We start from the raw sequence: 16,275 nt of genomic DNA on the forward strand, positions 1-16,275 counted from the left end.
GAATTGCAATATAAAGTTATTTATAGTAGATGAATTACCAATGTTAAGGTTCTTTTTTAAGGCACTACCTTACTATGAAAATGTTGAATACTGTACTGGAACTGTTTCTCCCTGAAACTTTTATAAATGTATTATTTATCATATTTTAAACTTTAAAATTAAACTGAAGGACATTTTTAGTTACATTTTTGTGGCTTATGTACAATAAAACCCAATTCATTATGGTATGAATACAGTATTATTTTTTACCAAAAACTAAAACATTCAGTAATGTACAGCATTGAAAATTCACATGTCAGATTTCAGACGCTGCACTAAAAAGAAGATGAACTGGAACTAAACTCCACAATCACATTTGAACTAAGATATTGACTGATTGGAAGATAAAAAAACTACAGCAACTCTAATTTTATGGTTTCACCAAGGTCATTGTTTTTTTAAATAATGTAGACGAGATTGTTGGAGAGAGAAACAAAACTCCTCCCATCCCTCTCTTAACCCTCTCCAGCCTCATTTTAGCCTACATGTGGAGAAAGTGATCTTGCCCATGTGGCAATCTTTACTCATAAAGGTTACAGTTACAAAATGTTTCATCAGACCAAATATCAGAGCTGCCGGATATAGCAGAACTAAATATGATAGTTTTTACTGTATGTTCATTTTGTTATCTTGTATTCTCTTAAAAATGTACATTACCTCTCCAATCAACAGAACTGGAGACCAAATCTTGGAGTACAACGGGACAGATTTGCGCCAAGCCACCGCAGAGGAAGCAGCTTACGAGTTGGCAAAGCCTGCTGACAAAGTTACCGTTCTTGCTCAATACAATATTGACAGTAAGTTCTTTTCACATTTTAATCATCTGTATATATATAAATAAAATTGCAAGAATAATTATTTATAGAGAGAGAGAGAGAGACTTAAATACCTATTATCACGTTCCATTTCAAAATAGTGGTATTTACAATTTTTCAAACTTGATATCCCAAAAACTGTTAATGTCACATCAAAATTGCAAGAATAATTATTTATTGCAAATTTAATGATGAAACTAACAATACCAAATTGTTTTAAATCGGTTGGGAAATAAAATGAATTTTAGTTGGTGAGTGTTTATATGCTTTCTTACATGTAGAAAGTATATTTGAAGGTCCTAATTAATTGTTTGTTATTTATTGGTCTTTGCATTGTTAGCTGCTGTTTTCTAGCTAGCAATAAAAAACAATTAATTATTTCTTTATTTATAGTATTAAAGATGTTTTCATTTCAAGGCTACGATGTGTTGTAAGTATTCTTTTAAATTTGGTTTTGATTGGCGTTCACTGGCACCATTTATTACATTACTGTAGTAATGATTTAAAAGGTGGCTATGTACAGCAACAAGGATTATGCTTTTTATGAGGTCACCTGAAGTCTATAATAGTAATAATAATAATAATTCTTCATTGCTGTAAACAATTTAAAAAATTGTATTGCAAAAGTCATTTATAAAGTATTGTTAAAAGAGGACATCACATCGAGCAGCAATTTAACTTTAAATTTTAATGTAAATTCTATGTAAAAGTAAAACTTCTTATCCTTATACAAATGTTTCAATTGATATAAAAACAACTGTTGTCATGCAAAGGCCGATAAATAACAAAAAATTAGGAGTTGTACTTAAGAATATACATTACACATGTAAGAAAGTATAAACAAATTTAGGTGTGTGTGTGTGTGTGCGCATGTGCGTGCGCATGTGTGTGCTTGTGCAATTAGTTGTTTTAGACAATAAATTCTTGATTTAAACCAGTATGTTTTAATTATCACATTAGAAATTATAGATCTTATTGACGTTTTATCTGTTTCAGGATACAATGATATCAAAGACAAGCCTGGAGACAGCTTCTACATACGAGCACTGTTTGACCGCCTGGAGGAGGTGGGGGACGCTCTGCAGCTCAGGTTCCACAAGGACGATGTGCTGTACGTGGACAACACGATGTTCAATGGTGTGCCCGGACACTGGCGAGCCTGGCTGGTCGATGAGGACGGCAACCGCCAACAGTGTGGCATCATCCCCAGCAAATACAAGTAAACCATACATAAGAGATTATACATCACTATTGTATACATACATTGGCATTTTCATTAACTAAATTGATAAAGTATAATCATACAACAATCGTGTAAGAAGTTTGCATTAAAATATGTTAATATAGAGTCAAGTCAGAACAGTGGATTGACTTCACTGTTGAGAAATCCAGCCACTGTATAAAATTGATTATAAACTTATTTATCAATGAATGTTTAACAAAGTAAGATATTGTTTGTGCAGATTTATTTGACTTTGTACAGTTTACCCAGTTTATCTATGGGATGAACCAAATTTAGCTCATCTATATATATAAAAATGAATGTTTGTATGTTTGTCCTTTATGGAATCGTGAACTATTGGACCGATCATGATGAAAATTTGTACGTATATGTATTTTTCCACGGAGAAGGTTTATAAGCTATGCCCATCCCTTTCCCGATTCAGGATTCCGCCCCACTGGTTACAGAAATACCCATAAGAAATGCATTGCAGCAAACATATGTTAACGTCTTTTCAAATTTTTAATCAGCTGTTCTTTGTAAACATATATTACACTTATAGTTTTAAAGCATAGAGTAAGCTTAAGAGAAACGACAAATTTTGTTTAAACTGTTTTTGCAATCACTGTTAAACATAGACTTTACTATCCAGATAATACAATTCAAATTTGACGTAAAAATTCACCTTTAACTGCAATATTTATTTAATATAAACCATGCTCATGCTTGATCAGAAGAGTAATGCAGATATCATAATTACTATCTTACGTTGGCTACAAATATAAAGAATGTTATAAAATCAACCTTAGTTGTTTTTTTGACAGAAGTATGGTTCTCAAAACTCCGTGTGTACATATTCTCTCGATCGAGACAACAAAGCAAGCTCAATCGTGGCATCGGAGATATAACTAATTTAATCTAAAATTTATTATAGTAAAAAAAAAAATTTACTAAGTAATATAAGGACTTCGGTTCTTAAGATTTGCGTGCGAAGCCGTGGGTAACAGCTAGATAGAGGCAGGAATATGGTACATACCTTCATAATACGCCCAAGAGGCTCACGATGGAACGACTATCAATTATCTCAGCAATGTTTAGAATGTGATAGAAAAAGAATAAGTGAATATAGTGTACTGTTTTCAACGGGAAATTGCGTGCGAAGCCGCGGGCAACTTTTGCAAAAAATTATTGAAATGCGCAGCAAAGCGCGCCGGGCCCGCTAGTCTATACTAAAGGAATTGAGCTTATCTTATTTCTTGTGTTATATACATTTATTTCTTGTTTAGTGGTGAATAAGTGTTGATTACATTTTGTGAATATTGATGAATTATGAATACAGAAAATGTAAAGATTGATAACTGTCAATATCTTTTAACCCCTTAAGTGCTGGCTTATTTCGGACCTGTACTCTGCCATGGTTAAGTTTTTTTTGGGCTCCAAATATCCTCTTATACAATCTAGTTTTAAAAATCATATATATTTTTTAAATTATGATAGAGGCATTATCATATAGTTAAAAAATTTTCCTTAAATTATAAATATGCGAGATTCGGGGGGGGGGGTAGAGTTTATGGAGGGGGAAGTTTTTTAATACTAACTGGTCAATAATATAATATATTTTTGTAATATTATAATGAAAATGAAAATACAGAGAAACGCCTTTATTATGAAGCAAGGGCCGATTTTACAACCCAGTAGCAGAACGAGTGACTCATGACACAGAGGGTGGCTGCAGACTCCACATGGCAGGAGTGGTGGACTAGTCTCTTCCCCTCCTCACCCTTACTCTGACCCAATAACAAAGAGCTAGTTGGCACGAAGCTTTTAGACAAAGACGTCAGAATCACCTCATACATCAAGCACAATACGATCTTCGTTTTGAACAGGAAAACACAACAAAAATATATACGCTGTCAATACTTACGGGATTCTTGACTACAGACATAGATATAAGCATTCAGTATTTAGTGGTTAAGGGAACTAATAGTGCAGTAGCAATGATGAAAAGGGTTTGCTTTAATAATAGTTTTTATTAGCTTCTTTTGAACCAACAAAATTTCTCTTTCAAATGTTGCTTGATGCCAGAGAATCAGAGTGTAAGAAATATAAGATTGATACAAACCAAAATATGCTTTTCTTAAATATTTTACAGTAAAAATTGCTCTCAATTTCCAAATTATGTAACTAACTCTAGAAATCATGCAGCTCAGGTTCTTAATGTGAGAAAATTGTTAGTTAGTTTTGAATAAAAATACAAACTAAGCAAGTTCACTGATTGAAACTTTTGAGTTTGACTTGATAAGTTTAGTGTAATATTTTGGGTTTTACCTTGATTACAAAGAAGTTTGTTTGAGGAAAACCAATTGAAGATTTCATTTCAGCTGTCTTTATAGTCGTTTGGAGATTGAAGAGATATTTGTAACATAAGAGATAAGTGTCGTATACATAAATAACAGCAGCCCTCAGTTATCTTTTTTGGCAAATCATAGATTACAGTATTGAATAAAAGTGGGCCAAATACTGAGCATTGTGATATTCCAATATACTTAATTCCACATTCACATAACGTCCTTAAGTCATTTAAATTCAAATGGGAATCTCAATGACACAGTCGTCCTGATTTTTTAGGCTACATTAAATTATTCCTTGTTATCTTGCTATCAACATGTATTGTTGTGATAATAAGGAAGAATCATGATTTCTATTATAGGTTGTTAAAAACATCTGTGAGATGCCATCAAAGGTAATGTTTACTAATCTGAAGCAAGTTCAGATCATAACAACCCACTGTGGAAGAAGTAAATGGCTGATTTTTGGCGGAACCTTTGGTTAGCTGTTAACCCTTCAACGCGTTATTTTTTTTTCATGGTCATACTCCCTCCTGCGTTGATTTTTCTGGCGGTTTTTTAGAGATTTTGTGTTTTATAAATAATATAAGCAAATTACCCAAGTTTATAATTATTTTATTATACTTCTATGTTGTTAGTGTTTAAAATTAGCCAAATTAAACAAAATTAACCTACTTTAAGTTAATTTCCCTAAAAGCTAGCTAACCTACAAACCATCCCCAAATCATGTTTATAAAACACAACAAATTGTTCCTGTCAAAACGGGATTTCCTTCTTCAAAACAATATAGTTAGCTTGTAAAACTAATAATAATAACTAAACAAAGGAACGTAAAACACACAAAAATATGTCAGTTGAACATAACCATCACACTAACAATGACTGTAAACAACAACAAACGTAAGCTGACAAACGATCGGCTGCACGGCAATGACGTCGTCTTGAATGCAGCTGATTTCTCAGATATTTTTTCTAAAGATCGATTTTTCGAGATATCGACTCAATTAATCGAAAGTTTGAATCTTCTCCTTTCGATTGGTATACATTTTTCATTGAAAACATTCGATAGTCGTCTGTTACAGCTACAAAAATAACCGACTACTCCATGACGTACTCAGTACGGCAAAACGCGATCTCAAGTAAAAGTGTCATGACGTACCTAGTACGGCAAAACGCGTTGAAGGGTTAATTAGTAAGTTTATTATAGGCTTTTTCTCTTTAGTCAAGAAGCTGAGAAATTGCACTTAGTCGTCTTTTATGGATCTTTGCACTGCTCTCGGAGTGACATGATATTCTGGATGAGTAAGGTAGGGGGAGGGATCTCCTGTCGAGATACATGACGAAGGATTGTGAGCATTAATCTCAGTCATGTCTTCTGGGAAGAAGGGGAAGTCAGCTCTGCACCAGCTTCCCTAGTCAAAGCAGACAGGTGGTGGCACACCCTTGTGTCTAGGCTAGCCACAGCTCTTAACACTTAAGGAACTCCACCAACTCTAACAGTCATCTCCCGTAGTAGACTTGACCTATTGATAAACACTTGCGCCCCAATATCTCAATATTTGCCGGTAGTAATATGCCGCTCCTGGACATCCATTAGGTTGCCCAGTTTTAAGTGACACATCGGTGTTTGCTGTATCCAGTTTAGGTTCAACTGGAAGGTATAAGCCAGTCAGAAGTGAACCCTACTGGGAACTTATTGGTATTTAGTTAAAATTCTATAAAACAAAAACTGTAATAGAAATAATTCTATCACCACAAAGTTTGTCATAAAATTAACTATTCAAAACGCAAGTTATTTATGTAAATAATTACCCCTATAGAAATTCGTTTGTAAAATTTAAAAAATACCTTTTTCTAATAATAAACAAGGATGATATTTTAATGACAACATACAGAGTTGCCAGCCTAATCAAACAAAATATTTTATCTCCTGACAACCATTTTCATAATAGAATTCACCAAAAACCACTATAGTCTTTTATATACTATAGCTAAATACAACGGATTTTTAACACTCACGTGGGTTGTACCTGTAAAGCTAAAGTAAAAGTGAGTCTCATAAGTAGGATTTCAGTTGTGCCATGGCCCCACTAGTAAAGCTCATAATCAATGATAAAGGATAAACCTCATTCTATGAAAGCAGGGAACATTAAAAAACAAATACCATAGTATATATATATATATATATATATATATATATATATATATATATATATATATATAATATTTAAATTATTATTTGATACGTTACATTCAACTAAAGTACATTAATATTGTATTAGGGTGGAAGAAGAGCTACTCCTTAGACGTAGCTTGGGAGATCTGGAAGGTGACGCAAGGAGAGCGACAAGACGCAGTTTCTTTCGTCGCAAGAAGCACCAACGAAGTGACTCCAAAGAGTTGGCTAGTTTCTCCAACATCAACCTGGGATGGTACAGTGATTCCGGAACTCTGAACGAGGACACAGCCCTGTGCTCTTACCAGCGGGTCACTCGGCTTAATGGTGAGTCAGAGTACACAAGAAATAATTATTTCAAACTCTTAAGAAATGTTAGAGGAAGGGATTGCACCCATAAGATCAGCTTACAGATTAGTCCTTATTGGACTATACAGTAACTTTAGAGTCAGTTAAAAACGCATATCTCAAAATCTAAATAAATTGTAAAGAGCTATTTATACCCTCTTGAATAGCATAAACCACTATTTTATCTGAGTATTACCCATAAACTTTATAAAAGCTTTGTGTATAATAGAGATTACATCTGAAGCAGAATGGTTGTTTCTGTAACTCATAGCTGAAGACTTAAGTCACAGTGAAATGCGATGCAAACATACAAATTATAAACTCTGTGAGTTACTGAGTGAGCATAATGCAGCAAATTTGTGGTGACTGTCTCTGAAGGATCCCCCTCATTCTCAAATTTGGACCAAGAAGGTCGGTTGTGTAATAATTGGCAAGGAAATGCACTCTTATCAGTTTCTTATGGACATAAATGAGATATCTTCAGTAGTTAAAAAGTGTTATCAGAGATTGACTGTCTAAACTGGAGAACTACAATTCTCTGAACTAACACACCTACATAAAATGATTCCAGCTCAATGGGTATTGCTCTGAAATTAAATTAGCAGTAAATTACAAAACCCACACCATGAAGTAATCTGTCAGCATTGCCTCATTGTGCTGAGACACATCGATGGTCTGTTGTAGCGGAGCCTGTGTACCGGCCCGTGCTGGTAGTGGGACCGCTCAGTGACTGTGTAACAGAGAAGCTGATTCAAGACTTCCCGGACGTGTTCACCCGATGCCTACCGGAGGTGATGCACTGTTCCCAGACCACCATGGAGAAGGGAATCTCAGATAATCTATTCGTTGACTACAGGAAGAAAGGGAGCTTCTTTGAATGTACTTCCATTTCAGCGATCAAAGACATCATGTGTGATAAGGTAAGTGTTACGTTTACAATGTTCCAATTAAGTGTAAATGTATCTCTGTTTGTGTCTTTTGTTCCTATAACATTATGTTTGTGTTGTGTTTTATTATTTAGTAAAACAGTCAGAAGTTAGTAGAATGTTAATGTTTTTTTAATAAAGAGATTATGGTGGTTATGACTTTAAATTGGAACATACCTTATGTCAACAGTAAAGTTTGAAAAAGTTTTAATACATGTGACTTGTTTTAATACACCTCACTAGTTGTATTATTGCAGAATAATGTTATTCTTTTCTATTGCAAATATTTCACTGTCTGATAAGTAATGATTGGTATTATGTAAAGAAACCGCACTGTTCTGAAGTTTATCCAATTATCCAACTCACCTGTTATATGATTGTAGCAAAACATAATTTGTTGCAGCGTTGTCACTGTGTGATAGACATCGCCCTGTCTTCTGTAGAGAGATTGCACAGACATCAAGTTTATCCGATTGTACTACTCATCAAGTTTAAATCAACCAAACAAATAAAAGAAGTAAAAGACACTCGGTACCCTCTGGACAAAGTTACTGCCAAGGCAGCAAAGGAGATGTATGAACATGCTCTGAAGCTAGAGTCTGAATACAAACATCACATCTCAGGTGAGTTTATTCTTTAGTTAAAACTGCATCTGTAATGCGCTTTCAGGTAATATCTGATATAATTTACTATAAAGAAGAACAATGTTCTCTTAAGCATTAGGCTTGAAGCAGCCGGTGTCATAACCCACATATAAGTTTTCTGGTTCGGCACAAATGAATTAAGTGTGGAAACAATGTTTCGAGACAATGTGAATTGGAAAACTTAGATGTTACTTAAAATTCTCTTAGTTTATCTAGATCTTATTATTGTGATTTACAATATTAATTAAAATTTATTACACTTGTAAAAATAAGCGTACAACATATTTATCAAATCCCAAACAAATAAAACATGGAGTTCCACAGGAATCCATCTTGGTGTCATCGATGTTCACCTGTTATATTCATTGCATGCCTAAAATTGTAAATTGAATTAAGAATCAGCTATCTATGCATATGACTCAAATATTATAATGTGAAAAGACCTGAATTCAACATGACCTAAACAGTTGCTTATACAGTTTTCAAGTATCGGACAGTTTTTTTTATCAATGATTGATCATAAATATCAAGAAAATTAATGCTTTTTGATTTTGACAAAACAAAACAGCAAAACACTTAACCCTCCTTATTTTTATACATTACAATAGTATAAAACAACTGGAGAGCACTAAATTTGCAACATACCAGTTTTATGATTACATTAAATCTTATATTCCATTTTGTGTCTATGGAGCTTCTTCTCAGGATCGTAAATTAGTTCTTATTTTTACAAAAAGCAATAAGAATAATGTTAAATTTGTACAATATTTACAAACCTAAACAATGTAACAATCTACTGCTTATATATTGTAGAATGTAATGTCTATGTAAACAACAACTTAACCTTTCCAGCGTTATTGACGCGGATCCGCGGAGGGCCACTACAAGCTCAAAACGTTATTGCTGTCAATCCGCGTTTTTGCATTTTTTATTTTCTTACTGCTATGTTAGTTGAATATTTTGCCACTAGATGGTTCTAATAGTCATGCGACATACAGACGGGTTGCCCTACCTCGAATTCTATTACAATGGGAGTGGCAGTGGCTTCTAATTGGCCAAACACTGTCTAGCGGGCGTGGCCCCGCGCCTTTCACAAAGTCATTGACGGGAGCTCCCGTCAAAGCATCTAGGCCTGTATTTCGGTTATCGCTAATTTTCTGTTGTGTCCTATTCTTTTTAAAGTGAATTATTAATATTATATACAGCAGTTTTCAGTGTTTATTTAGTGTTTTTTTTTACCATTATTCGTGTGAATGGTGAATCCAGACGATTCGGAATTTGAAGATTTGGTAATTCTGAGCAATTACTTGGTCAACCCCAAAATTTTTCATATTTTACTACGGTCATAAGGATGTTCTCAGAAAGTAAGAAACCTAATTTAAGCCCCGCAAGGCCGTCCTACAGTTTGCCGAGCGATAACAAGGTTCAGAGTCCATGCGATAACAGTGGCTTGCGGGAGACGCGCGGAATGCCAGTTGTGACAGCCCGCCACCAAATAAACACTCTGTCTACTTTTGTTTTTTCTAATTTTATTAGTTTGTAATACAGTATATATCTGTAAAACTGTGTTTCATTCCCCTACTTACTGAATAAATGATAAAAAAATTAGTGACAACTACATATACTGCTATTCTGCGATATTCTCAAAAGTTAAAAATTAGCCTAGGAAATCCAAAAAGGGCTAAACAAATTTTATTTACCGTTAAATAACTCTATTTTGACATACAGAAACAAAAATAAATTTAACTTTACACATTGGAAATAAAAAAAAAATTGTACCTTAATCAAAGATAATACAAGGAGAAAAATTTGTGCATCACTTCCTTAAGATAACATGGAAATTCTTTTAAGAAAAAGGCCATATACTCTGGAATGATTTGTTTTAACACATCTCTTAGAGCATTACTGTCTCATGGAAGGTTTACTCCTGGATAGTTTATCCTGCCAGTAAAACCTACACTGGATATTGCCACTTACATCCTAGCAGCCCATTAGATGTCCACAAGTGGCATATCACTAATCAAAAGCGAGTAACTGCTCAGGCATATTAGAGATAAGCAACAACTTGTTCGATAGGTCTAATTTACTGTAGGGGATGATTGTTGGAGCTTCGTTAGTGTTAAAAGCTATAACAAGCTTAAACTTGAGAGAGAACATCTTCTGGCTCTTTTGACCGTTATAAGCTGGAACAAAGAAAGGCTCTACTTCTTCCAAAGTGGTATGACTATTACAATGGCTGCAACCCTCCTCATGGTGGCTGGACTATAAGACCTTGTAGGTCCCAATCCCCCACCCTTAACCCATCCTGAATAATGTGTCACTCTAGTAGCCGCCAGAAAGATGTATGGATTTAAGTCCAGTAGAGGTTTTCTCACCTTCTTGTCCAAGTGAACAAAAGAAGCATTGCTGAAATAAATAAAAGTAAAGTTAGAAAATTCGTGAAAGATTATGTTGTTGGTAAGTCTTTAACCCTTTTCTTTTGTAAGGCTATTAAATGTGGTTCTTACTGACCTCTTGCTCAGTTCAACTAAAATCTCAGGTAGTTGTGCTCTCAGCTCACAAGGCCACCCACACATAGTTTCTGGCTGGATTCAGCATTTCCACTCAGTGATTGTGTAACCATTTAGAGCACTTTCACCAGTATTAACACACCAGTATTTAATCTTCAACCCTTTAAATTATTGGGTTTTATGTACAACATTTTACACTTAAAATGTTTACTAGCTTTATGCTTCAAATTTTGTTATTGGTTCTTTCCTTGTAAACGTACCAAGTAGGTTCAACTGTGGATTTATCTGATTTAAAAGTATTTTTATTTGCAATATAAAAATACAATTAATTGGAACTAATTCTCTAGTATCAACAGAATATAAAATCATTTCCATATTTTGATATATCTCTCCCCCACCAAATGCAATAGTATTTTTAAAATTTGATAGAATACAATACAGCAACTATTGTGACACTGACGTTCAGATAAAATAGAAATCTAAATGATGTTTGCTATTGTATGTACTGCAAATAATGAAATATAAATTCAGTACCTTATTTGGCCAAGAGTTTACTATACTATCCAGCGATACCTGGAAAGTATTGAATTTTATGACTACACAATACGTAGTGGCTTAACGAGCTGAACAAAAAAGTAGTGAGTGAGGGCAATTAAGACTGGCATGGTGAGTTGAGGTACAACCATAAGTTGACAGTTGTTTGGATAATATTCCTTATAGAAACTGTGTTTTAATTTTTTTAACTTTAGAATAGAATAGTTTGGATTTTATTTAATGAATCAATACAATATTAATGTACAAACATGAATACAAACAGAAGTAGTATTATGTTGGATGATGTTATTTTGCAGCTGTGATCCCGGCCGGAGTGAATGTGGCGTATATGTGCACTCAGATCAAGGCGGCTGTGGATATTGAGCAGAGCAAGACGCTGTGGGTGCCCTGCCCGAACATGTGACCTAGTGTCTCTACCCTGACCATATAGATACGCACCTGCACTACAGAACTTTATAGCAAATACTACTTTAGGTTTAGGTAATGGAACAGTTAACCAACTCACATATTATGTGTTATTTATTGTAAGATTGATGACCCTGTACATAATGTTTTATATAATAATAATTGTAGAGAAATTATGCAAAGGATTTTGGCATCGGATGCATACTAGCAAACTATGTAAATATTGTTCATTTTATATCAAAGTTTTATTTACAAAAAGTATGATTGATACAATCAAATTGAATGTTGCATATAGGAGAATATTTAGTACTCAACTTTAATGTCATGATAAAAATATCAAATTCTGTATATATAAAATCGGTTTAACCTGTAGAAATGTAAAAATATTTGCTAATTTCTAACAATTTAACACCGGAAATTGTTGAATAAATTGTCTTAAATTTAATTTTTGTAGTTTATATTTATTGGCACTTACATTACAAGATAACTTAAACCAGATTGTTTGTATTGGGCTTTATTGTTAAGTAGTTTTTAGAAAAAGGGTGTTATCTTAGTGCTGGAATGTACCAATGTTTATTGTAGATTTAATTATGTATAGCTTTAATCTAGGATAAAATCACTATATCACCAAATAGTAAGTGGTTACATGTTTTGTATGTATATGTTAGTAGATTTCTATGTATCATTCAAACAATGATATAAACGTGTTTGTATTAAAATATGCAAACATTACATTGTACAATTTTATGTTGGGCAGCTTTCATTTGACTGAATGATAAAATATTTAATATATAATTTTATTTTTTATATTTTTTTATATTTTTATTAGAATTATTACTTATGTTTCAATGACAACCAATGTTAAATGTTAATAATTGCTGTTAAAAATTTCCATTAAAATTTGAAATAGTATTTAGTAATTATGTAATGGATTTAAAATACAATTTATTTCTTTTGTTAATACAACGATAATTTTACATGCAAAATTACTTTTTTGAATAAAATGTTTGAGATCTTTATACCATATTTGTACAACACCTGTACTGTAACTTATAATATTGATAACTTTGGTAAAATATTTCAAGAATACTATGTCACTTAAATACTTTGTTATTACAATTTTAATAATGCTGATTTACATTATTTGTTAGCAAAATTTGTGGTTGCTGAAACAGTGGTGCTTATAAAATGTTCAATAAAAGTAATAATTATTTGTTAAATTAATGGAAGTAACACATTTTGTCATGAAGTAATAATTATAAACATAATATTGTTGTTTATACTACTCTTTTGATAATATTCTGACTGTCAGTACGGCATCATCCGTGAATCAAATTGCATTAGGCGAACAATTAAATTCCTTACAGTAATATTGTACATTCATTATCACACCAGAGGTTTTTTTACAGATTCTCTGTTCAGAATATTGTTCACTGGTTGAGAGCAGTGATTACTTACCTCGTGGTGGACAGTCCTGACAGTCCTTGCACCCGTCTTGTTAGACTGCCACAGTGTTGGTAGATTGATCACTAACTGAAATCAATATTTATTTCAAACATATAATACATCAAGAGAAAAGTTCTTTTAGTCATAAATTAATAGTGGTTTAGTTATTGGTTCATCGATAACATTGATTATTGAATCACTCTGTTTTATAAACTCTAAAATGTTCTATAAGTTCATATAGCTTTGCCATAGTGCATAAATTTGCATAAAATTTGCTTTAATTCTTTTATTTGAAAGACATTGTGATTATTTGGTCAAAGCCTCTGTTAGACATATTTAAAATAATCGTGTAGTTTTTAGTGAGTGAGCACCATATAATATTGATAATATTTTCCCCAAACCAGCTTGTGTACATGTGTAGAAGATTAAATACATATATAACCAGTGAATAAAATATAGCTCAGAGGTTGATAATTTATAAGAACCACTTTGTAATTTTATAACAAATATGTCATATTGTAGTAGATGTTCAACAATGCTGGATTAGAAATAGTGTGAGTGTAATTTTAAAAGAAGTCCTGTTGTATTATAATATATTGATCGTATTATAATACATAGTATCAGATCCTTTTTTAGTTAATCTTAAGAATTACTTGATTGACTATTATAGTATTTGTTACTTTAAGCTTTTGTATTTAAATTGTTGATTATTCAGATTTTACCACAGTTTATAATTTTATGGAAGTGAAATTCGCACATTACGGTTGTAATTGATTCCTTGCAATTTTATGAATGAAACATCAGCTTAACATAAACAGTAGCTTGGTTAAAACAGTTTTTTCCATCTACAATACTGGACTGCTTGAAATTAATATTTAATACATTTAATACTAAAATGAGGTAACAAACATTATTTAGTTATATAATGTTTGTATTGTACAAAAATCTTGAACACAAATTGTAAAAATTAAACGAGCTCCTTTTTTAACTTTTAAGATTCAACACTTTGTAAGAACCACATAATAACTACCACAGTTAAGCAAGCTTAACTTGTGGGTGTGCTGTGTGCAATAATTAATTACACTTTTGTACTGGCATTCTTGTTTTATATAAGTCACCTCTTTTTTCTTCCCTTTTTTTGTTCTGTTAGAACAAGAAGCTGAGGAATTGGACTTAGTACTAAAGGGACCTTTGCGTTCTGACAGGATATTCCGAATGGGTAAGGTTGGAGATAGGGACCGCCTCCTGTCGAGATCCATGTGGACATTTTTGGCATTAATCTCAGTCATGTATCCTTGGAAGAAAGGGAAGCCAGCTTCGTACCAGCCTCTCCAGTTAAATCAGGCAGGGATTGGTATGCCCATATGTCTAGGCTAGCAACAGCCCTTAACACTTAGGAAGCAACACCAACTCCAACAGTCATCTCCCCCAGAAGTGAACCCTCCTGAGGAGTTTTGTTCCCTTAGGACAAGAAGCAGAGAAAGCCTTACATTGCACTTGTCCTAAAAGGACTTTTGTTTTACTTCCGGAAATTTTTTGAATATGGAAAATTTAATCATGGAGTGGGTGGAATATATAACACTTGAAAATTTGAGTATAATTGTATTTGATCATAGTCTCCATGGTGCCATCTTGTATATGCGCCTGTGTTAAATATCAACTTAGATATCATGGAAGGAAACCGTTGATTATCATAAATAATGTTTTTTATCTGTGCCTACTTTACCTTCTCTCCCATTAGTTGACAGTTAATGAAATTTGAGTTGTGGTTTTGTTATTTATATTCCATTCTGTCTAATAAACGATTTTAAAATGTTATTTTTTGTTTGGTAGTTAAAAGCTATTGAACATTAACACTTTGCAGTCGGATGCAGATATATCTGCTAAAGTTTGTATTCTCTATTTGCAGCAGACGGTTTCTGGTTACATCCATTTAAAGTTAAACTCTTCATAGGTGGTTTGCGGGTATATGCACAAAATCAGAGTAAAACTATATCAATGGATATAGTTTATGTTTAAACCACATAATATATCAGAGTTAATTACGAAAATATGAATGAAAACTCTATAGACAGTCAAATTGATTGAGTGATTATTATTAAGGGAAATTGATTTGGGAATTGGCAACACTGGAGTTGAATGTAATGTATCAGCATACCTTTTTTGCAACAAAACCGTGAAACGTTTGTGATAATTTACTATTACACACTAAGTTTTATATCAAAATGTGTCAGAAAAACAAGTTTCTATGAACAGTTATTTTTTGTCCTGATGCTAAAAACTTATAACGTTTATTGCAGATTTTGGGGTGCCTGCAAAGTGTTAAAATTGTTTGTTTTTTTACACTTTAAGAATAAAACACCTGCAGTATTTCCACATGTAATTATATCACAGCTTCAGCCTTATTCTACAGGATAATACTATCTTATACCTTATATAGTTATAGATTGACACTGTAAATAGCAGTATTTCATTGTCTTTGGAAAAAAATAAAAAAGAAAGTGGTAGGTTTTTTATACAAAATGATTCTTGAATTATGGAAAATAACCCTGAAATTTTGAAAATAAGTTGCAGAATATCTGTAGCCAAAATATATTTAACATCCTGAAATACCAATAATTAAATTAAATGTTTTTCACCTATATGAAATACTTTCATTATACAGTTCAGGGCTGACCTAAACTTCTGCAAAGCCTCCAAAAAATTTGGATTTATCCTCAGTGTAATATTTAATAACCTCTCATTAATTAAATATTGTTATTATAGCAATATACCTGTTTTTAAGGCATAGATATAACACTACATCTAGTTAGCTACAACATCAAAGAAAAAGTGATTTGA

At 32.8% G+C, this 16,275-nt stretch overlaps 1 protein-coding gene across 1 annotated transcript in view; it reads left to right on the plus strand.

Moving 5' to 3' along the window:
* The window catches only part of LOC124362163 (disks large homolog 5), a 62,448-nt gene extending 47,917 nt beyond the window's left edge, over window positions 1-14,531 (plus strand). Inside the window, 6 exon segments of the mRNA XM_046816411.1 lie at window positions 712-836; window positions 1,851-2,073; window positions 6,707-6,927; window positions 7,633-7,868; window positions 8,278-8,497; window positions 11,880-14,531. Coding sequence (XP_046672367.1) covers window positions 712-836; window positions 1,851-2,073; window positions 6,707-6,927; window positions 7,633-7,868; window positions 8,278-8,497; window positions 11,880-11,986 — 1,132 coding nt within the window. The 3' untranslated portion in view covers window positions 11,987-14,531.
* The last annotated feature ends 1,744 nt before the right edge of the window (window positions 14,532-16,275 follow it).

The sequence above is a fragment of the Homalodisca vitripennis genome, chromosome 5 (assembly GCF_021130785.1).
Source record: "Homalodisca vitripennis isolate AUS2020 chromosome 5, UT_GWSS_2.1, whole genome shotgun sequence".
NCBI lineage: Eukaryota > Metazoa > Arthropoda > Insecta > Hemiptera > Cicadellidae > Homalodisca > Homalodisca vitripennis.